Here is a 23750-nt window from a genome sequence, read left to right on the forward strand (position 1 = left end):
TTCCCCAATTTTCGCCTTAAAACACTAATCCACTTTAAATCAAGCTGCCAAACTTGAGGCATTAAATTTTGGAAAGATCTCCTTATTAAAGACAACATGATGATCAAAGGAGAGAAGGCAGAAGCAAAACAGAGAGGGACATGGAAGAATAAGCTTACAAACACTCCAAGAATTTAAGGATGTGTTGCTTGAATAAGCAGTTGTAGTCATTTTCTTGTCTCTTGGTTCCTCAAAATAAGTAGCACTGAAATGGACCAAATCAGCATTTTAACAGTCTTTCCAATCTTTTAATGCACTACTGAGTTCAAAAGTAATAAATGAGGGAAAATATAGACATCAATAACCTATACTGAGCACACATACATTGAGATGGCTCAACAACCCAGAAGTGTAGCAGACTCTACTATTTTCTAAACCAAGAAGGAATTACCATTGAATCAAGCTTTGAAGTAATTCTCAACAACATAGAATTTCAGTACACATTTTTTTCAACTTACAATGCAATTCTAATATGTGGAATCGGACAAACCAGTAAAAAGTAAGAGGTGCTTACTGCTTACTCCCATCTACTCTAAGTACGTCTTTCTTATTGTTCTTTAATTCGTATTTCTTTCTTTATACCAAGAAGTTGATCGATTGACCACCGTGAGCTTTCTTTAGTATACCCCTGTCCAAAATTATTCTCGTCCTCAAGAAATAATTCTCCTTTCAGTATTTAACATAGCAGATCTGAAACAGAAAGAGGCACAACTCTTTGCGATTAAAAATAAATTCGGGATTTTTTGTTTAATCTAATGAGTGAATAGATTTAGCAACAAACCTCTTATTACTTGTAGATGCTTTTGAGTAATGCATAACCATTAATCTGGGATTCCAGAAACTCTTTTAGCTCTGCAACGACATAGATAAATTGAAACACACACGGAAATGCATAAACAAGAAGATAGGGGAAGGGACTTGAAGAAATTTAACTCAATCAACTTGAACGGAGTATGACCGGCTTACCCATGTCATCTGCCAAACTTAGTGAAGATTGCTTCAAGTGGGACTTGACGCCATGAGGCAACTTTGAGAGAACGGATTGATCTGGATGTTGGTCCATGTCGTCAATACACCTAATCATCCCAGGCAATTAACATTTTAAACTTGGTATGCATAGAACAATTTAAACTTAAAAGAAACAGCAACATAGTAGTTACTTTTCTGAACGACAATAAATCAGTTAATGATATGGACGTAAATGAAGAAATAACAATGGATCAAATTGCTGACTAACTTTAAATGATTTAGGACGTGCAATAATATTGAGAAAAGTTAGTGGACATGCTTATAGGGCTATAGCAGTTGTAATAGTCCACTTGCTGGTCCAATGTCCACATGTAGGTTTCAAGTTACAATGAACCACGATAGTTGTCGATAATAATAATTATCATATTTTTTCTATTCCCATAATACCCCTGAAAATTTGTTTGGAGGTGGTATTTTATAATTCTAAAATAAATGAAGAAGTAATTTAAAAAAGGAATATCGTTTTGAGGTGTTCAATTTAAAAATGAATAAATAATTAGACAAAACATATATTAAGTTTTTAAAAGATTGAAATTTCCACATATCTGCAATTAAAATGTTAAGTATTACTCCTATAAATAACAATAAAAATGTAGCAATTTTGGAAAACTACAAATAAAATAAAAATATAGTAAAATAATAAATAAATAAATAAAAGCACACTAACCTAACCATCGTGTATACCATGGAAGAAGAAAAAAATACACAACTTTGTAGATTACTAAAGAATTTAAACCAAGTACAATAACAAGTAGTACTATCTAAGAGATATAAATATATAATCTCAATTATTATTTACAATTTCAATATAATTCTCAAATAATAAACTTGAAAGGAAAACTGAACTAAAAGTATTACTCCCGCTACTCCCACGGACTAGGTGTCTAGGACTATAATGGTCTACATGTATAAGTGAACCCGCTAACCAACTCGTGACATTTAAAAACTAAAAAGTTTAGAGATTTTGACTACACCGAGGCTCGATCTCAGGCCCATTCGTTATAAATGAACCCGCTAACCAACTGAGCTACGCTTTTCCAATCTTGCAAGAGGGTTCATTTCATTTATATATACAATTTCCAATGAATTAATACATGTAAAAAGCCAAAACATTTGGCGAAGTGGGTTCAGTTGAATCCCCTTGACCCAATGTAGGTCCGCCCCTGATTATACATTACATTACATCTATCTCACTCGCTTCCAACTTATCAGTTTTCATTATTGTTCTTTCAGTGCTTATTCAGTTCAGTACTCCATTAATTCAGAAGCAAGCAGGTGATGACATCAAATGCAATAATTTTTTTGATGAACTGAAATAGATTTTGTTTTGTGGGTCAAATAGAAAATAATTCTTGTCTCACAAAAGGATCGTTGATGAAAAAGAGAAAAAATCCCTGGGAATTATCAATGATCAAGTGATCATATGTTGTAGTATCACGACTTTAAATTTTATCTATCAAAATAAAATTGTGTACTGGGCCCCACGCATAGCGGGACTTAGTGTACCAGGCTGCCTTTTTTTAAAATAAAATTGTGTAATGAACCCTATATAATTTGACGTTTTTCTAGACCTAGCACATAGAGGAAGTTTATCCCACTCAACTGTCATTTTTGAATACCATCAAGGGGTGTGGTGAGATGGATGAAATCGCTCCACCTTTAACTAATTATTTAGAGTTCGAGCCCTGGGAATGTTTCCCTTTTATGTTTCCATCTTATGGATCCTATTCGACGCGAATCCAAATTAGTTGGGCCATTGGAATTTTCCATACCAGATGATTATAAAGCAAAATTGTCCATTCAGATAAGCTTAGAAGTTTAAAAGAAAATCAGTGACGCACGATCTCATTGTAGAGAGTTATGATGTAATTTAGTATATATTAGTGAAATTCCGATCACCATTGTTCGAGGAATTATCTTAAAGGAAGCTCCTTTCCAAGGAAAGAGGGTCTAATGTCTAATGAGCCTTATCAATATGGAAACAATTGTTCCAAATTGAAATAAATTAGCGGTACACAATAATCGTGAAAAAAAGGGATTACTTCGTACAAGCAAAAATCTCACATTCCTGCGAGTTCTCTAGCCAGCTTTCAAACTAAATGTTGTACTCTGATTTGATCTCGCTTTAAAGCCAAAATCAACCCGTTTACCTGCAACCATCAATCAGCCAAGCCAACACAGGAAAAAACAGAGAGCATTAATCCATTAATTGCACCTCAATATCAACTAAGCTTATAAAAAATAATAACGAAATCCATTAGTTGCACCTCAATTATGAGGTTGTAGAACACCTGAAAGAACAGAATTTTTTTAAAAAAATAGTAGTAGCAGCAGTAGCAGTAGTAGTAGTATTCAGAAGTTTTAGCCTTTTAGCCATAGTACCAAGCACCATCATTGCACCAGTGTGTAAATCAGACAGAGAAATGCACATGCATGTAGACATCCAACAAGAAGTATCCATAAAAAGGGAATACATAGCACCAAATGCCCACCAAAATCTCATTAGCAGTAACCGATAGCATTAAACAAACAAAGAATAGAGATGCATGCACTCCACAATTAGAAAGTCTAAGCAGTCTGCCGCATAATCCTGATAAAACAGACAGTAGGATTACAATTGAAGAGAGATGCTAACCATGGGGGAAACAGAGAGAGAAGCACAAGTGAGATGAGTCTCGAAAAAGAAGAGAGCACCTTCCGATTGGGAAAATGGGATACACGCATTATCACTACTTGAAGCCAGCTGCTGTTACAAAGGGCATAACGGGAAATTCAATTAGTCCAAATTTTATCAATATTCCCAGAATACCCTTCGTCTTACTACAAAAGCTTCACTTATTAATAGTTTAAATTAAATTAAATATGTTAGTACTTATTCTCTCAAATTTTATCCATGATATATACAATTATTTATAGAGCTTCCATCAATTAAAATCATTTTCTTGTATTTTTGTCTTACTCGTAAATCATTCGACTATTTGAGCACATGTTTGAGCACAAACAAAATTATAATTAAAGATTTTCTATTAATTAAATCATTCGACTGTTTGAGAACATGAAAGAGTAGGAAAAGTTTTACACGTAAGTGACTTATTTCGGAAGTTTTACGCATAAGCGTCTTATGTCTAGAATTAAGACACAAATCATATTTTTTATTTGTGTAAAACTTACCTATAATTTGATATGGGTTTGCATTACATAGTCATGAAGAATTGTCAATGACTGGGAGTCTTGTTGATGGTTTAGAAATTTTTGGGCTTGCATAATGCATTTGTTTAATGCACTATTAAAAAAAAGTTATTTTATTTTTTAAATTTTTTAAAGCTCGGGTAATGGGTTTTAATGGAGGGTCATTAGCCTAGTCACCTATAGCGCATAAGAAGTGCGTTAAAGGTAGTATTTGTAAACTTAGTTTTCGGCCATTACTTCAGTCATTTTGGCTACTCTTCGCGTCATTAATCCCGACTCTTTTTTTTGCACCATTCATCATTTGTTGAGATGCAAATAACGAAACCATCTCACACAATCTCTCATTTTTTCTTTTTGTGTGCTACTTACACGCTCCGACCAGTATAATTGTTTCCAATACTCTAATCTTTGCATGACCAGCCATCTTTACTGACATTTGTATATCTACAAGACAGATTCATAGGGCGTTTGGATTGGCTTTTTAAAAGTAACTTATAAACTAAAATCTAGAAACCATAAATTGGGAATACCCAACTTTGCCTTTTGACTTTTAGCTTATTTTTGTACTTTTTTAGCCTATAAGTAAGTGCTTAAAAATACTTTTTATCTTTCTCAAACCACAAAAATAAAAAAGAGCTTAAGATAAATCAATCCAAACACCCTCTCCGTTGTGGATATGTCAAATCTTAGATGCACTTCTGCTTCCATAAAACGATTCTAATCTCCCGATTAGTCCCCACTGTTTAATGGAACCTATCTTTTGTTTTATTAAAAATAATTTGAAGGATCTTGCATAGGCAGGATCATGTCCAAGGAGACATGCCCAAACAACAAAAGTTACTCTCTTCAATTCACATCCTGCGTGCATTTAGGCATCCAACATAAGCAACCAGGAACTCAGTCCTTGCAACCAGGATGTAAAACACATTTTAGTAAGATATATATGATGGTGAAAGCTAGTGAATTGCTGTATCACAAAGGAAAGCTGTGACGTCAAAAACTAAAGCTGAACATAAATAAACGCAATACTGGTTTTGAACTTCGACCACCACTCTAATCTGATTAGCGGGAGCACAAGTACTTTGTCTATGCTAGAGCCTAGAATGAGTTTGAACACTGGAGAGTTTCATTTGTAAATGCTTAGTTTTAATGTAGGAATCAACTGCCTGGTCTCAGTTTGTATAAGAGCTATCTAATTCAATGACACGTTCAATTGATAAAGCCGCCTCCTGGCATGGTTGGCTGTCCTTGTGATGAAACTTGACCCTGATTCATTAGTTGTGACCTTGCAGGACCACCTTGCATGTAGGCTTGGTTCATCCCTGTCCCAACCATTGGTTGCTGCTGCTGAGGGATCTGCTGTTGCTGCTGCATTTGCGGAATCTGTTGTTGCTGCATTTGGTGAATCTGTTGCTGCTGCATTTGGGGAACCTGTGATTGTTGCATTGGCATCTGCTGTTGCATCAGAGGTTGTTGTTGTTGCTGCTGTTGCAATGGCATCTGCTGTGAAAGATGCTGCTGTTGCTGCGGATGTTGTGCTTGCAGCTGCTGCTGCTGCTGCTGCTGCTGACTAGGTATCTGTGGCTTAAACACTACCATATCCTGAAAATATAACATTACACTGAAGGTTCATTCATTCCTAAAAATACCTCTTATTAAATTGTGATGTCAAGAATGCAAAACATTTCTTACCCCAGGAAAAAGCATTCCAATCAAGCGGCAGGCTTTGTCAGAAACAGAGAGAAGCAGCGTCTGTGATGGTAGTTGTATTACCGCACACTTGACAATTTATAGAAAACCACAAGTTTAGTTCATCCGACCAGTAGAAAGAGAAAGCTGCTTTTACAAAATACAGAACAAGATTGATGTAGATCTACACAACTGTGTTCCTAAAAGTAGCAATAGCAGCATCTTTCACAACTTTCAAGGCATAGGAATGTCATATTTTTACCCCAAATAAGAAAAGAGATTAAGTGGCTATAGGAATGTCATCATTTATCATAATGATGCAAAAACAAGACTGCTACGCTATGCTTGGTAAGATCTTCAGCAAGGTTATCACGTGTACAGCACAAAAAAAAAAAATAAAAAAAAAAATAAAGAATCAACCAAACAGAAAGGTAAAAAGTAGTTTTTACTTGTGGAGACTTCTTATTCTCCCACGACCCACGTTATAATAGAATTGGAATATGATTAGAAGTTACCCTTGATACCAAGGACTCCTGATCCCTCATCCCAGTCGGTGGATACTAAAAACCTATCTAGTCTTGATGGTTGTTTAACCTATACCATATGTAAGTACCTCCATTAAAAAGAAGATCAATCAGTTCCAGTTCATCTGAGAATTCAATCATAGATCTAATATGTATGGTATCATTTCTTCTTTCCGCACTATACATTGTGATGTTGAAGTCACCATTTACAACCCATGGCCCTGTACAAGCTCCTCTATTAGAGGTAAGCTCCCACCACAATCCTCGTCTCTCCACTATGTCACTCAAACAAAATACTGCTGTGTACTATGCCAAATGAAATTACGATTCACACCAGAAAATTTGCAAGTAATACTCTCTATCCCAAAATTAACTCCTCCCTCCCATATTTTCTTGTTCCATAAGAACATAATGCCACCACTTCTTCCATTTGATTCCAGGCAAGCCCAATAAGTCCACTTGTTTCCCCATATTTGTTTAACATACATATTTATATTGCCTTTCAGTTAGTTTTGTCTCCTGAAATCAATAGATGCCAGTCTTCCGCTGTTGAATCAATGTCTTGATGATGTTCCTTCTGGTTAGAAATTTTTGTCCATTTAGCTCATAAACTCTTATTGCGTTACTCCACTTGCAACTTACCCATCTTTGCATCTCTATGCATGTGGGGATTATATCTAACTCTCTGTGAACCTGTCAACGATGCACCTGTTCGCAAGACTTCTATATGTTGATGTTGTACCAAAGATTCTGACAAAGTTGCCTTCTGGTTGATCAACTTTGATATTATCATTCATTTCTGATCACTATTAGCACGTACAGGCTGAGCATAAGTATTGTGCAATTTAGGAGGTTGTATCTCTCTAGTAATGTGAATGCTTCTATGAATGAATCTTTCGATTTTAGAGGCTATCTCTCCCACCCTACATTTAACTCTATCTCTGGGACAATAGTAACTGTTATTCCTGGGGAATTTTGGAAGATTGCGGGCTCGGCAGGTTTGGAGTGGCTGACTAGGTTGTTTAATGTCATCTTTAAGACGGCAATGATGCCCGAAGAATGGAGGTCGAGTGTAATGATCCCTCTATACAAGAACAAGGGCGATATCCAGAGTTGCAACAACTATAGAGGTATCAAGCTGCTAAGCCATACTATGAAAGTGTGGGAAAGGGTGGTGGAGATGAGGGTGAGGAGAGGCGTATCTATTTCAGAGAACCAGTTCGGATTCATGCCGGGACGCTCAACTACAGAAGCCATCCATCTTGTAAGGAGACTGGTGGAGCAGTATAGGGAGAGGACAGGGGACTTACACATGGTATTCATCGACCTAGAAAAGGCTTACGACAAAATTCCAAGGGAGATCCTATGGAGGCTAAAGGTGTACCTGTGGCGTACATTAGGGTGATCAAGGACATGTATGAGGGAGCCAAGATCAGGGTAAGGACGATTTAGGAGGAGACTCAAAGCACTTCCCAGTTGTGATGGGATTGCATCAAGGATCAACTCTTAGTCCGTTTTTATTTGCCTTGGTGATGGATGAATTGACGCGGCAAATTCAAGGTGAGGTGCCATGGTGTATGCTTTGCGCGGGTGACGTAGTCCTGATCGACGAGACTCGTAGCGGAGTTAACGCTAAAGATTTTGGAGAGTTGGAGACGGACTGACCTGTCTAAAGGGTTTTTTGAGTAGGACCGACGAGTACTTGGAGTGCAAGTTCGGTGAAGCACCTCGAAAAGTGGCGTGGAAGTGAGGCTTGGTACCCGAGTCGTCGAGAAGAAAAGTAGTTTCAAGTATCTTGGGTCTATTATACAAGACGGTGGGAGATTGACGATGATGTCACACGTCGTATTGGGCGGGATGGATGAAATGGGGCTCGGCTTGGGAGTGCTATGTGATAGAAGGGGCCTTCTGCGACTTCAGGGCAAGTTACACCAAAGTGGTGGTTAGACCGACTATGTTATATGGGGCGGAGTGTTGGCCAGTTAAGATCTCTCACGTTCAAAAAATGAAAGTTGCCGAGAATATTGAGATGGATGTGTGAGCACACCAGGAGCGACAGGATTAGGAATGAGGCTATCCGAGACAAGGTGGGAGTGGTCTCGGTGGAAGACAAGATGCGGGAAGCGATACTGAGATGGTTTGGACATGTGAAGAGGAGAGACACAGATGCCCCAGTGCGGAGGTGTGAGAGGTTGGCCAGGGATGGTTTCAGAAGAGGTAGAGGTAGGCCGAAGAAGTATTGAGGAGAGGTGATTAGAGAGGACATGGCGCAGTTACAGCTTACCGAGGACATGACCTTAGATAGGAGGGTATGGAGGACTCAGATTAGGATAGAAGGCTAGTAGATAGTATCGTTTATCCTTTCATATTAGTAGTCGCATTATCGCGATATAAGTTCTTGTGCTTTGATTTCTGCTACTATCTGTTATTTTCTATACTTTGATTATCTTATTTTATCTGTGATGGCTACTACCCCTTTGCAAACTGCTTCATCATGGCTTAGTCGCTTTCGTTATTTTCATTTCCACATCGCTTTGAATTTCTTGGCCTTATCTGACCTCTTTTTATGTTTTCTATTGAGCCGAGGGTCTTTCGGAAACAGCCGTCTTACCTTGGTAGGAGTAAGGTCTGCGTACACTCTACCCTCCCCAGAACCCACGTTGTGGGATTTCACTGTTGTTGTTGTTGTTGTATGCTATCCATGAACAATGCTAATAAATCTCCCTTAACAGTACTTCTGCATGCAATTAAATATTGGATAAATGGTCCATGGTCTTCCGCCTATTAAAGACATTATCCATCCCTTCAGACGCTTAATGTAACAGCTCACAGATCCACATATGAACCTCCTGTTGAGAGTCATATTTCTCATCAAGTTTCTCATGCATTCAACCCATTCGAACCATCTTCTGCTTCCATATGGTTCTCAATAATATCATACGACTTAATACCTGCTATGAAGTAGATTCTATTTTCCATGGTGATCTGCGTAGACCTAGTTTTTAAGCAATCACGCAGGGGATTGATGATAAACACAGTCCCTCTGCTGCCTCGGTTGCCAGGAAGATGAAAGAATTAGTCAGAGAAGTGGTTTAGTGACAACATTTCCATCATCTCTTTCAATCCCAAAACCTTTTATCAAACCACTCCAAGAAGCTTTTTGCAACATCGGGATAAACATTCCATAATTAAACAAACAAATTAGGAGATAGTGGGTCTCCTTGTCTCAGACCCTTTGAGTTTTGAAAAAGCCTTCCGGATTCCCATCGATCAAAACTGGAAATCTAACGGTAAAAATGCATGTCTTACCTCAATGAATCCACTTATCCCCAAACTTCATTTGTTTCATGATATTAAGAAGAAAAGCCAGTCATGATCATATGCCTTTTCTATATCCAGCTTACACAAAACCACTTTTTCCCTTTCTTCAGATAATAGCCAAGATATTCATTAGCCACCAAGCAAGTATAAACAATTTGCCCTTCTTTGATGAATGCATTCTGATTCCTATACACCAATTTGTCCATCACCCTTTTGAGCCTTTCAATTAAGGCTCCAGAGATAATCTTGTATGCATTCCCCAATTCTAATTTCTTTAATGTGCACCGCTTCTCTTTTCTGGAATAAGGGCAATGAATGATGCATTAGAGCTTTCTCAGATGCTCCTTCCTGATAAAGTACTCCACAGTTTTCAACAGAGTCTTTGACAATCTTCCAACATTTTTTGGAAGAATGTCATGTTAAATCCATCCGGACCAGGTGCCTTATCTCCCTCAAACATTTTAACTACATCACTTACTTCATCCTCCGTAAATGGTCTCCACGAACTTTCTTCAATATAAAGTTTGACCTCTCCATCCTAAAATGGTCTCTATTTCTCATTTCAGTGAATAAAGTTTGATAGAGTTCAAGAACATGATTTCTAATTTCCTCTTTATTATCTGTTGTTCTTCTATTAATCTCTTACATGTCAATACTATATAATCTTCTATGATAGTTTGCCAGCTCATTAAAAAAATTATGTTTCTATTTCCAAGTTTTAGCCACAAGCACCTTAATTTATGTCTCTAAAACATCTCTTCAGATAACAAATCTCCTTTAAACCATTCATAAGAGTGGATTTTTCTACGTTTAAGTCTACATTGCTAGACCGATGCAGTAAACCAATAAGAGAACTACAACGAAATCTGGTCTTTCTCTAGCTGCAGAAACTCAGTCTTTTAACTAAAGAACGCCTACCATAAACAAGACTAGGGCAGTACATATGGATGCAACAAAGATGCAGGCAGCCTATAAAAGAACTACAATGAAATTGGGCTTTTCTCTAGCTGCAGAACTCAATCTTTAAAAGTAAGAACACTTACAAGCTTCTTTTCTTGCAGCTGACTAAGGAATCCATGCTGGTTCATTGCCCTAAAAACTAGAAAATCTGCCTTCCCAACATATTGTCTGGTACAAGAAAAAGATGTAATTATCAGAAAGCTTGTATATTGCACTGTGCACGACTGCACGACTTAACATGAAAAAGATCCACCAAGCAAACTTTAATTTATCTAAAATGAATTACTTGTTATTCATATGATCCTGGGAAATAAGGCGAACAATTTGCATTGTTGGAGGCCAATTTGCAGCAAGCCTGACCAGAACACAAAGGACATATCAATTCTAGGTGTTAATATTAGTAAAATAAACACTGAATATGGCAGTGAAAAGAAGACTAAAGATGCATAACAGAGGAAGTAAAAGGCGATTTTCAATGTTGTACAAGACTGTTCTCTCACAAAGCAACAAGTTCTTAAAACTTAATCATGAATTCCTTGGTGTCTTTACCATTTGTTGATCTTGGTAAGATCAGGTGCCTCACGACAACAGAGTTCAGATCTACCAATTACTTTCTAAGTCGTGAAATGAGTTCTTTAGGTGTAGAATAAAAGATCTTGTAATCGAATATGGAAAAGCCAGTAGCACTGCTAAACCTACTCTATGAAATCCAACTACCAGATCTCCTTACAACTTATTAAAGACAAAATATAGTCCCCTTCACAATCCAACCAGGGATAACATCACTGCAATCAACTTGAATTGTACGAGTTAGGCATTTGAAATCACTAAGTCAAGCATTTATGAAAATGAAAACTTACGATTCAGAAGCTGAGGCACTCCTATACCCCTGCCACAAGAAATTAGATCACAACATTTAGTAAATTCAGTAGAGATCCAGCAAACAATTTTACAACATGAAGAGATAATTACACAATACTTCATCTCTCAACACAAAAACTGGAGTGCCTTCTTTAATACACTCTCACTTAAACGATAAAGCACTAGAAAAGAGGAAAAAGGCAAAAGAACTTGTAATAACTAGAAACTCCAATTAGACTAGTTATAAGCATACCTCTAATCTGGTAATAAATACAGGTTGGCCCTGTCTCTGACCAGATAAGTTCCCCTGCAACATTTTCATCATAGAATATCAGGAGTACTTCATTAACATCATACAGAAACGTAGTTGCCTGTAGGTAGTTTCTAAAAGAAAACAAGATAAACATCTGAATTGAATCACAGAGAAGGAACCCAGCGACTAAACACTAGGTAGCGGCTAGGGGTGAAAAGACAACCAAGATCAGAGATAGCTGATTTTCCACAAAATATATTTATTTGTTCAAAATCCACTTTAAAGTTTTCTTTGCCAATTTACAGAACTCCGAGGAAACTAAAATACCCCTCTTAAATATAACTGCAGTTTAATAGTCAAATAATATAGGCAACTGGGTATCAAACACCCCAAAAACATCAATTTAGACATTTACAATTGCGAATCCAACAACATATGAAAGGATGAGATAGGGTGTGATACTTTATAGCTGGTGCCCAGGGAAATGGTGCAAATATTGCAGTCAATGGCAACCCACCAGAGCCTACAAGAGAGCCCTTTAAAGCCCCCTTAAATCATAATCACCATATATGTGCAATAAACAACTAATTGAGGCTGGCTATGGACGGTTTCAGAAGAGGTAGAGGTAGGCCGAAGAAGTATTGGGGAAAGGTGATTAGACAGGACATGGCGCATCTCCAGCTTACCGAGGACATGACCTTAGATAGAAGGGTATGGAGGACTCAGATCAGGGTAGAAGGCTAGTAGGTAGTCGCGTTTATCTTTTCTTGCGAGTAGTTGCATTGATCTTTAGTTTCTTGTCCCTTGATTTCTGCGAGTATCTGTTTGCACAGTAATGGTTTATCATGGCTTATTCACTTTCGTTGTTTTCATTTTCATAATTGCTTTGAATTGTTTACCCGTATCTAACCTTTCCTATGCTTTTTTCTTGAGCCGAGGGTCTTCGGGAAATGTACCTCCCTACCTAAGGTAGGGGTAAGGTCTGCGTACAATCTACCCTCGCCAGACCCCACATTGTGGGACTCACTGGGTATTATGTTGTTGTTGTTACTACTACCATAAAAAATCTTTGGCATTGTGATTCTGAATTATTATATTGAAATGACTACATTGTTATACCACATAACAGGAGAGATTGACAGAAAGTTTGTCAAAACCCCACATTTTTTTTTTTTTTTTTTTTTTTTTTTTGATGACATGGGAACCCACAACCACTACCCTTCGGGTGCGCACAGGGTAAACCCAACTCCCATGCAATAGCTCGCAAACCACACAGGAGAGATAACCCGCAATAGGCAAGCCCCGTGCGACGAGCTCGACCCAGAAGGCAAATCCCCTGCTGTTGTAGGCAGGGGGTTTCGAACCTGAGACCTCCATTATGAAAGTCCCATGCTCGACCAACTGAGCCACCCTTGCGGGTAAAACCCCACATGTTAAACTAAGCTTATATTGGCCTCTTAATGGTTGAAAAACAAACAGAAAACATAAAATCCCCATTTTTGTAAGTGTCGGATATAGAAATCTCGACAGATATTGTACTGTCAAAGGATTTCGGAATTATAGACTGATTGATTTAAAGCAAAATAAGAAGTTCCAGCAGAGAACATCAAGAAAATATAACCTACAACATTCTTAAAGAACATATTTTGATTAGTCGGTCTTACCTCCCAAACTTTCACATATTTTGATTGAGCTGATGGCAATGTAGCAGATGTTTGCTGTTGAGAAAGAGGCATGTTAGCTGCTGTGCTGTTCACACCAACAGGTTGCATGCCTGGTTGAGACATCCCTGGAGTAGGCATCATTGTGCCAGTTCCAGAAGGCATACCAGTTGCACCCAACCCAGTCAGCATATTCTGGTTCATCCCTGTCCCACCTGGCATCATTTGTGTGCCTGGTAGATTACCTTGGCTCATTCCAGCAACTGTTTGACCAGCCATACTAACACCTCCTTGGTTATTACTCAAAGGTTGTGAAATGCTAATGTTCGTATTCCCAGACATACTGGGAGCAGTTGAAGTGAATGAAGCAGGAGCTGAGTTTTGAGTATTCTGCCCACTTCCTGCTAGTGGAACTGACCCAGTTATTGTTGTCACACCTGATTGCCCAGATGATAATACAGTTTGAGAAGCAGGGACAGAAGATGCCATTCCACTAGATATCATACTTGAAAGCATAGGGGTGCCACCCATAGATTGCAGTCCTATAGAAGTTCCCCCGGCTAGTGCTTGGCGTGCCTGAGCAACATCGTTCAAGATTCTGACATTTGCTGCTGCTGCAGCAATCGGACGTAAGGACTGTGTCATGCCACTGACTATGGGTTTCATCTCCTGAACGTTCTCAGTATGTGATGCCATCTCCTGAGAAACAGAAAGAGGAGAAGAAGTTTGCAAGCTTGGAACAGGTTGAACAGCAGGACGAACAGATGGAATATGTTGAAATGCAGGTCCAGACATGGAGGTCACAGTAGGAGGCTCCTGAAAACACATGTTATAAGATCATAGCATCACGATAATGTCTGTGGATCAAGCAGGTATACAAGTTGTTGAGTCTTACAATTTTTACAGTTGCAGAAGGAGTATTTCCAGTGGAAATTGGTGGTCGACTCATAACAGATACATTTGCTGAGAGGTAAATAGAGAAGAAAATCAGTATCCCTCCAACAATATAACTGCAGAGTAATCTATATATCCCAGGATGCTCTGTATTAAAATACACAAGAGTATCTTTTAAAACGTTGATCCAGTCTGCATACTGTACCAGAGGAGATTGATTATTTTTAGACTTGTATCAACTAAAACTCTAATTTTAGACAGTACTCAACATGATGTAACATAACTAATCCTCAGAAAAGATAAAAAGGTATATAAATGCTGAAGCAGCCAAAAGTATCATTCCCACACGTCCGCATTTACATCTCAACCAAATTAAGGAAGACTAGGTGAGGGATAAATTGCAAATTTTAGCAATAGACAGTAGACACTACAGCTGTATTAAAGAGTTGAACAGTTCAGCAATCAGTTGTCTATCCAACCGGCCTTGCTTGAACTCCAAAAATTGAAACAAATTACACATGAGCAAGATTACACATAAAGAAAATGCACAGTAGAGTGGAACGATTATATCAGGATGAATAAAGTTTAAACAGTGGTTTTACTTGTTTTATATGGTGTTAAGCAGTGTTTTGGAAGGCCAGAAGCGGAAAAAAGTGACGAGGACTCACTTCACCGAAGTGAGAAGCGTGAAGCGAAGTGCACACTTTTTTCAACTGAAGCGCAATTGACAAAAATATTTAATTTGCATAGACAAATAACCAAGAACTCAATAGAAATAAGATATTAAGCAAATCTTCAAATCTTACATTAAAAAACTTGGAAAAACAGAGAAACAGCTAACAAAAAAACTACAGTAAACTATCAAAGAAGAAGAGAGAAAAAAACGAAAAAAGAGGAGGAGAAACGAATAGAAAAGACAGAGAGAAAAAAATAGAAAAAGCGGAGAAGAGGAGGAGAGAAAAGGAATAGAAAATAGAGGAGAAGAGAAGAAGAGGAAAAAAAAAAAAAAAGAGAGAGAAGAGAAAATTGAAGAGGAAGATAAGAGAAGAAGACGAAGAGAAGGGAAGAACTTACCTTGAAACCCTAGAATTGGAGGAGAAGAGCAGCAAAAAAGATGCGTGAGTCTGCTGTGATTGTTTTAAAATTAGATCTAAAATTAACCCTCATTCCAATTAAATTTCCAAAAAACTCGCTTTTTCACAAAATGATGCTTCACGCCTCGCCTCGCTTTTCAAATCTCGCCTTGTTTCAGGGAACAAAAGCGATGACCTGTCACCTCGCTTTAAGCTTTAAGCGCTGAAGCGAGCGCTTTTAATAATACTTGATATAAGGTAGACTTTCACAGTATTGTAAAGTGTCCCACATTGGACAAGTATAAATATCCTCATCATAAATTCTGTCTATAAATAGATAGAAGCATTAGACATTGACGTCACGCATTCCGATAGACTTTCTCTCGTGTTCTATTTCTCACTAACTTATCTCTTGGTGTGTGTTCCTCTATTTCTATTCACAAAATTGCTCCTACAGAGTCAGTATATGATAAAGCTATAAGTTCAAAAAAATTGCACAAACCTGCTGAATTAGAAATTGATTGTGGCCCAGAAACTGGTGGAACAGAAGACACATCCATCTTGACAGGGCTTTGATTTGATGCCAAGTTGGTCATTCCAGAGCGACTGAAAGCAGCACGAGCCTCGATGAAATTTTCAGAAATTAAAACAAGGAAATTTGGATTCTTTGTTGTATCAATGGGTGGGTCAGCTGCTCGTGGATTAGGTTTTCCCTGTATCCGTACAAAGTTCACACTTAGTATAAAACTAAAATGAGAAGTTGGAAAATGGGGTCTTCCGTATTTAATATCTCCGGCACTAAGACTAGCAGGATAGCAGTGTGTGCAGCGTGAGGAAGATTATGAGTTCCTCTTCCTTTCATGGAAGACGGTCACTCACCCTACTGTCAAGAACCATGAATTAATAGCATGTTAAGAAGATAAGTATCATGGAGGATTCCAAGGCAGTTTAAAATGATAAAAACTTTATCCGCAATCACTTAAAAAGCTGATCATATTTAAGCACTTATGAAGGCTAAATGTTTCTGCACCACTATAGGATGCTGCACATTCTCAAATTTGGACTCCTAAAATGAAAAAGAGATAAGTTAATGGGAGGATGTCATTGTGGAGCTTATGGATATTCCTACTTCTGATGAACAAGCATCGAATTTGAAACAAATGGAACTATAAAGTCCACTTGTATCACCTTTCTCTATTGGCCTTCTCTATTTAAGACTAAGTGATAATGTCATGCGGCTCCATCAACTTCATAGTTTTTAACGAGTGAAATGCTCTCCATGACTTAAGCATCGAGAGAATGAGAAGTGCTCCAAAGTTTGTCCCATTAATGACATTCCAAGAATACTTATATAATATATGGTACACGACTCATTTAAAATCATGTAATTGCCCCATCCTCAACATAGAATCATGGTAAATGAGTCACAAAGTTAGCAACTTTTCAGTTCAAGAGAGAGTAATAATATTATTTCTATATAGGTCAGAAAGAGCATCCAGGAAGTCAATCAGCAACTAGGAGAAGTTGAAGACAGTAAATATTTTAGTTCTCAGGAACAAAGAAGAGTCAAGTTTCAAGACGACACAAACAGGCTTTGACCCTAATAAACAAAAAAGAAAGAAATCAATGAACTTGGCCACAGTTACCGCATCATATATTGCTCTTAGTTTTGGAAGCTTTTTTGGGCTTATAACTGACAGGGAAACAGAGCACTGCAAGGGAAAGAGTAACTTGTCAGCGAAGGATGAAGCAGAATATGCAAGGCAAAGGCCAGGATTTTGAAAAGGAAAAGGCTTTATATCAGTACCTGGGGGAATGCCTTGGCAACAGTCTCAGCATCAGATAATCGACTATCTGTTTGTGCTTCAACATTTTCGTTCTGCTCCAGTTTCTGCACCTGTGGTCGATAAACAGGTGTGGGCAACGGATACGGGTTGCTTGCAGAAATAAGAATGCAATGCTTTTTCCCTTCCATGTTTGGTTGACCTTGGTTTCCATTTAGTTTAGTGAACATCTGAATGAAGCATCAGTTAGTCACATATATATATGTTATAAGTATAAAAGAAACACAATACATATGCTGTAGGCAAGTTATTAAAGCAAACCAGGAGCAACTCAATTTTTATTGTGACTCAACAAACCCTAATACTATTGTGTGCACTAGATGATCAACATCTTCCTTTGCTGAACAGCTTAAGAACAGACTAAAGGAACTTCAAGTACACCTCAACATCAGGAAAGGAGAGATAGAATACTAACTTATCATGGCCCACATGTAAATCAAGAGAGAGGTTTCCCTCACTCTAACCTTCCTGCAGGACTCAAGCTTAAGCCAAACAAACTAACATTTGAGACAATCTCTCTTGGAAAATGATTGGATCAAACTGAGTCAACATCATGGAAAGTAAGACATATTTTAGCACCGGAAATAAGTCTTTTCATAACGATTGCTGGAAACAAGTCTTTTTACATAATAGAAACGCTAAGTGATTCAGAAAGTAGGCACGAACGGGTAGAGAGGAGAAGAAACTTCATCAGGAGATTGACAATCAGCAGACTGGTATCAGTATTGGTATGGAAGCTAATGAGAGAGGCATCATACAGCACAAGGAAGAAATTCAGATGGAGTGAGGCAGATCAGATCTACAAATATTTTAATGCTCAGAGCATCAATATTCAAGGAAGACTCATCGCAGATACTGCAAAGCAAGGGCTTCCGGAGAAGCAACATAATTGTATGAGAGTTCTAATATGACATCGGATGGAAAAATACTGCAGTAAAGATTAAGTAATCTAGAAAAGGCTAAATTGAGAGATGTGATGCACCAAATCAAGTAAAAACAATGAGCTATGCAGAAGCAGCAAAAGCAAGAAGATGGTCAGATCATCACAATACAGAACAAAAGGAAGAGCTCTTACAAAGTTGAAAAGACTGCCTGATCTGGAAGTTCGAAGGAAATCACCAAGAAATACCTACATGCTCAGAAATTAGAAGATAGCTGCAAAGCATATGCAAGGAATCAGGGGAGACACAAGTGCACATGATGAACGGCGCATAGTTTCTTTTCAAGCTTCCTTCAAAATGGAGAGGCAGTCAGAATTAACGTTAGAGAATCGCAATGGAAAAACTGGAACTTTGGATAGGTGATCGCAAGCTGCAGAATGCATTCCGGCCAGTTTTGAACCAAATTGGATTGGATACGACTACTTGAGTTGTCATGCATCTCAAAGTAGAATGAACAGCGAAGAAAGAGCCAAAAGAGATAAATCAGAGCCAACCTGGCAAGGTGTGGTGAAAAATGTGAAAAGATGTTCATGTTGGAAGAGACAATATCTATCCTTAGGGATCGTTTGATACTTATTAACAGTGTTTAAACCTCAATCTTGCTATGTTATTTTGTATTCCCCATGTCAAACAAAGTAGGAAAAAATTGATACAATGTGATGAGACTTCTTGTGGCAAGGATAAGAAAAAGAGGAAATAAGGGGATTGGTGTGGGGGTATGTGTCCACTGTAGCATGAACGATATGACCAGAGTGAGCTTTTGTAAGGAAATGAGGCAAAATCCCCATATCCGTGGTGGTGGAAGCTGGGGAGTTATGTTACAAGTTATGATTTACTCTAGAATTTGAATCAGAGGTGTATATTTCTAGCGGAGAGATTTAGGGAAGTAAGGAGTGGAGGGGGAGAAGGGAAGGAATGGGGGAGTAAAGTGTGAGTTAAGAAATTTTGAAGGAAGAAATCATTGGCTAGAAAAAATGGCGTTGGAGTTGGTAACGGCTGTTTTTAACAAATTGGGGGAAGGAGAATTCAAAATGGTGAAGAAAAAAATAAGATTAAAAAATAAAAATAAAAAATAAAAAATATGAAAGGATCATAATAACCCTGGAGTATTGAACCAATTTGGAGACAGAATTAGAATCGGCTCACCAATAAGTTTGGGCTTAACCGTGAGGAACCATCTGGATCGACGGTCCAAATCTTTTCCCAAGCTACGAATAATGTACAGACTAACGAACATTGTAATGCAGTGACAGTGCCAGAAAAAGCCATGGCAGCGCTCTGATGTGCTGATAAGTACTTTGATGGAGGAAAATTAAGGGGGAAGGGAAGTGGTGTTAGGCCCAAGAGAGTGTCAAAACTCTAGAAGCGAGAAAGTCAGAGTGCTTTTGTAAGGCAATTGGAGAGGGTTGCCTACATTATTATTTCAAAATGGGGTTTCAACGTAATTTAGGGAGCTATCTACATGAATTGGTGGGTTATTCACCATAACTTATTTGTATTATTCTATGTCTAACCCATATGACGGTCATTCATAAAGGACATTTCAATTAGGGATATTATCACAATTTGACACCAATAGAAATGCAAATTTCGTTTTTAGAACATCTTAATTAGTAAAACGCACCATTAATGCTTCAGCAAGTCCTTCTGCAACTGCAGCGTCACTGAAACCACCTCCTGAGAAAGATATAGCTGAAAGCCACTGAAGAAAGGTATCCATGTCTCTTGTCCAGCCACTCCGCTGAACCAGGCAACCTGCATAAAAGATAGTAAGAAAATATGTGTCTTGACAAAGAAAAAGAAGTGAGAGACAGCCTTGAAATACAAGATCTTTTTTAATACATAATCAAGATTGAATAATCCTTTTCAAAGGTTTACATTGTGGTGGCCACCATTTCATTTCTCCTTATTTCTTTTTATGGGGAAGAGGGGAGTAGGGAGGGGAAGTCTCATTAAGTGTTAGGTTTCATATGAGATACTGCCACAGGGTCAGAATAAACGCTTCAACAACCAACAACCACACAACATTTACTAGTAAACTGTTTATTGCTACTTCAAAAATTACAACAGACCATCAAATCCACTGGAATATCACTGAAAAAAATTAATTTGAAAGTTAGGAAATTTAAATAAGAAACTGAAATTAACTGTAAGCTGTCGTCAAAGAGGATTTATCAATGCTATGCACATAGATGGACTCATGAAATCAGATACTAAAATAATTCATAAATCATGGATCAAGAGAGTCGTAATTAACTTAACAGAACTCTATGCTGAATAGATAGATCTGGCATGTAAGAATCACAGTATTAACAATTCTGCACGTCAAGGAGATTGTACGCGTTACGTAGAAAACAGTCCTAAAATCATGGAATGATGCCGATTTCATCTGGACATGCCATAAAATCAGTACTGAAAATTTGTTTTCCCTGGTTGAGATTTGAGATAGGGCTAGAAAATGGTTTTAAGTGCACGACTCAACAAGCCCTCATGCTTAAAATTGCAATTGAATCAGCTAACAGAACTAGGAATTAAGACCAAGAAAAATACAAACCACTATAAGAACCATGAGTGTTGAACATGACCAAGGAGACCTCCACATTGGCTGCAGATGGTTTCTGGAATTTCAAAATGGAAGGTAGAATTAGCTTAGCTAGAAGATCGTACAATTAATTGCTTAGAACCCAGATATTATGGAATATACTCTTTTTTTTTATCAGTAATATGGAATATAATGGTGTGCTTGATTTGAGTTATAAATTACGTTGGTCATGATGAATATTGAGAAACTTATTCATACAAAATTGCCATCACATAAATACTAGAGAAGAATAACCAGTAGAAAATGAGCCATTTAGAATATGCAAACCTGTGAAGTTGACTCAGCTCCAAAAAAGCACCTGCACAAATTACCACAAGCTATTACTCAGTAAACTTTATCTTGAATCCTTCTTGCAGGGTTCAATATGACCAACTTACAAAACATGAGACCAATAAATTAACAACAGCTTTGATACATATTAAGTTACATATATAGCTGCAATATATCAACCTAAATTTTAGGGGAAACAGAAAACAGTTCAATTTTGTTTGTTTGTTTGGTGGCTGCAGGAGTGATGTTGTCGATTAGCGCTTTAAAGTTCCATAAGCAGGCATCAGAAGGATCTAAACCAAAAACTCTTCCAGGAAAAACATTGAAAATAAGAATATCAAAGAAGAGTGAAATGGATGACCAGTTAAAAAGCTTCCAATCATCATATAAAGGTTTCCAAACTAGTCGATTTTCAGAGAAATTCAACTGCTATGTGCACATGATTATCACATGTAGAGGTGGTATTTCCCTAGAATGGTATTTTCTCAATGATGTTCTAGCATTGGAAGCAGGATTTCTCGTAAGCGGTTCGATATTTCCAAAATTGAGTAAATAAACAAATCACTGTGACGACCGTAGTTTAAAAAAAATATCCGAGCACAATAATAAAACCGAGCACAATAATAAAACCTAATTCAAGTACATTATTACAACTCAATTCAACGAATTTTCACTTTTTGAAATGTATTCATAATAGCCTCATTAAAGATACATCGGTTTAAAGTATTTTGATAAGGTAAATAATTTTATTAACAAATGGGGAGAAACCCCGTATACAAGCCATATCTAGGCTCAACTGTTTAGCTCTCACCCTAAACTAGGTCAAGAGTTCAATCCCTTCTGACCTTTATTTCGCTAACCAAAATTTTATAACACGCGTAGATTTTGAGGCTCGAGTTCTCGTCCTAAACTAGGGAAAATCGACCCTAATTAGAATGGTGTGATTTCAAGCGCGGAGACACCCTAAAACAATTTCTAAATAAATCAGATTCTAGTAAATGAGCATTTTATTACATAACCGACAAGCTTGTGAATATACATACGGATTACAAACAGTTATAGATAGGCCAAATAACTGAATCAATCAAAATTAATAGCAAAAACAGCTCAATTGTGGTAGCAAAACATGAAATACCAAAACAAAAATCAGATTTCGCGGGCCTTAAAGTTTTGCTAATTAGATGAGATTCTAGTAAAATGGGTATTTTATTACATAACAGACCAGCTTTTGAAATATATACGGATTACGAATCCTATATGTAGGCAAAATAACTGAATTAATCCCCCAAAACAGCTCAATTCTGGTAGTAAAACGTGAAATACCAAAACAAAATCAGATTTCGCGCACCCAAAAGATTTTCTAAATAAATCAGATCCTAGTAAAATGGGTATTTTATTACATAACCGACATATATACCGATTACGAATCCTATATATCTGAATGAACCAAAAATTAATCACAAAAACAGCACAATTCTGGTAGCAAAACATGAAATAAGTCAGATTATAGTAAAATGGGCATTTTATTACATAACCGGCCAGCTTGTGGAATATATACAATCCTATATGTAGGCAAAATAACTGAATTAATCCCCCAAAACAGCTCAATTCTGGTAGCAAAACATGGAATAGAAAACCAAAATTGGCAATGGGTAGCACATCAGTGATAGTCTTAACACTAAACATGAATTAACTTGATAAATAATTGGTAGCCCTAATAAAAACAGAGATGAAGTGAGTTATGAATGTACCTGACAATTTTATCAAGGTAATCGGAAAGGATGGTTTTCCAGTAAGGGCCTAAGGCAGCAGTGCCTTCAACGGCCACGATCAGTTTGTCCACCATCTCTATCAACGCCCACGATCAACTCTGTTTATCAAACAATTCTTCCAAACTCTTTTAAGTACCGCTTTTCTGGTAACTTGCGCTTTTCTCTCTACTTCTCTTTCACAGGTCCAATGTTGTCTCTTTTTGCTTTTTGCCTTTTGTTTTTCTTCTCTAGTGTTGTCTATTTCTGATTTTGTAGACTTTCTTTGAGCAGCCAAAGACATGCAAAATTTTCTTCTAAATCAAAAATAGGGCATAAACTATGATTTTATATATCTAGGGTTTTTGATTTATTATAGTAAATCTGTTTGGATAACCTCATTAAGTTTTAAAATGATTATTTCCTAATTTTTAATATTAAATATAATAAAAAAAAGTATTTTGTAAAAATTAAAGATGTTTAGATCATTTCAACATAAATTCATTAAGCTTAAAAAGGGTCCTAATATTCAAATATTAAAAATAATGAAAAAGTATTTTGTCAAAATTAAAGATATCAAGATCATGTCAACATAAATTCAAAGATATTAAGATCATATCAACATAAATTCAATAAGCTTAAAAATGATCATTTCTTAATATTCAAATATTAAAAATAAAGAAAAAATTGTAAAAAACTAAAGATATTTAGATCATTTCAACATAAATTCCTTAAGCTTAAAAATGATCTTTTTCTAATATTTGAGTATTAAAAATAACGAAAAAGTTGTTTGTTAAAACTAAAGATATCAAGATCATTTCAACATAAATTAGAAGATTAGGCATTGTACGT

General features: G+C 37.1%; 1 protein-coding gene and 1 long non-coding RNA gene across 8 annotated transcripts; both read right to left on the minus strand.

Moving 5' to 3' along the window:
- Positions 1–91: 91 nt before the first annotated feature.
- LOC132037054 (uncharacterized) lies at positions 92–3233 on the minus strand. 5 transcript variants are annotated; one of them, XR_009409753.1, is made up of 4 exons: positions 1006–1264; positions 821–891; positions 554–729; positions 92–244 (listed from the first exon to the last, which is right to left on the minus strand). It is a non-coding gene; the product is annotated as an uncharacterized LOC132037054 (long non-coding RNA). The 5 variants fall into 5 exon arrangements; XR_009409755.1 differs by lacking the exon at positions 92–244 and adding an exon at positions 3118–3233 and having other exon boundaries at positions 252–729; positions 1006–1115; XR_009409754.1 differs by lacking the exon at positions 92–244 and adding an exon at positions 1277–1385 and having other exon boundaries at positions 252–729; positions 1006–1115.
- Positions 3234–5173: 1940 nt separating this feature from the next.
- LOC132036202 (mediator of RNA polymerase II transcription subunit 25-like) lies at positions 5174–23218 on the minus strand. 3 transcript variants are annotated; one of them, XM_059426473.1, is made up of 17 exons: positions 22902–23218; positions 21331–21457; positions 21148–21178; positions 20833–20896; positions 19903–20033; positions 18413–18466; positions 17301–17507; positions 17140–17205; positions 15996–16206; positions 14422–14489; positions 13530–14342; positions 11866–11919; positions 11612–11640; positions 11038–11106; positions 10835–10919; positions 5950–6036; positions 5174–5859 (listed from the first exon to the last, which is right to left on the minus strand). In XM_059426473.1, exons 4-17 carry the CDS (start codon positions 20858–20860, stop codon positions 5467–5469), a joined length of 2295 nt encoding a protein of 764 aa, XP_059282456.1. In that variant the 5' UTR covers positions 20861–20896; positions 21148–21178; positions 21331–21457; positions 22902–23218; the 3' UTR covers positions 5174–5466. The 3 variants fall into 3 exon arrangements, with proteins under 3 accessions (XP_059282456.1, XP_059282454.1, XP_059282455.1); XM_059426471.1 differs by lacking the exon at positions 21331–21457; XM_059426472.1 differs by lacking the exons at positions 18413–18466; positions 21331–21457 and having other exon boundaries at positions 22902–23216.
- Between the last annotated feature and the right edge of the window lie 532 nt (positions 23219–23750).

Source organism: Lycium ferocissimum, chromosome 11 (assembly GCF_029784015.1).
Source record: "Lycium ferocissimum isolate CSIRO_LF1 chromosome 11, AGI_CSIRO_Lferr_CH_V1, whole genome shotgun sequence".
Classification (NCBI taxonomy): domain Eukaryota; kingdom Viridiplantae; phylum Streptophyta; class Magnoliopsida; order Solanales; family Solanaceae; genus Lycium; species Lycium ferocissimum.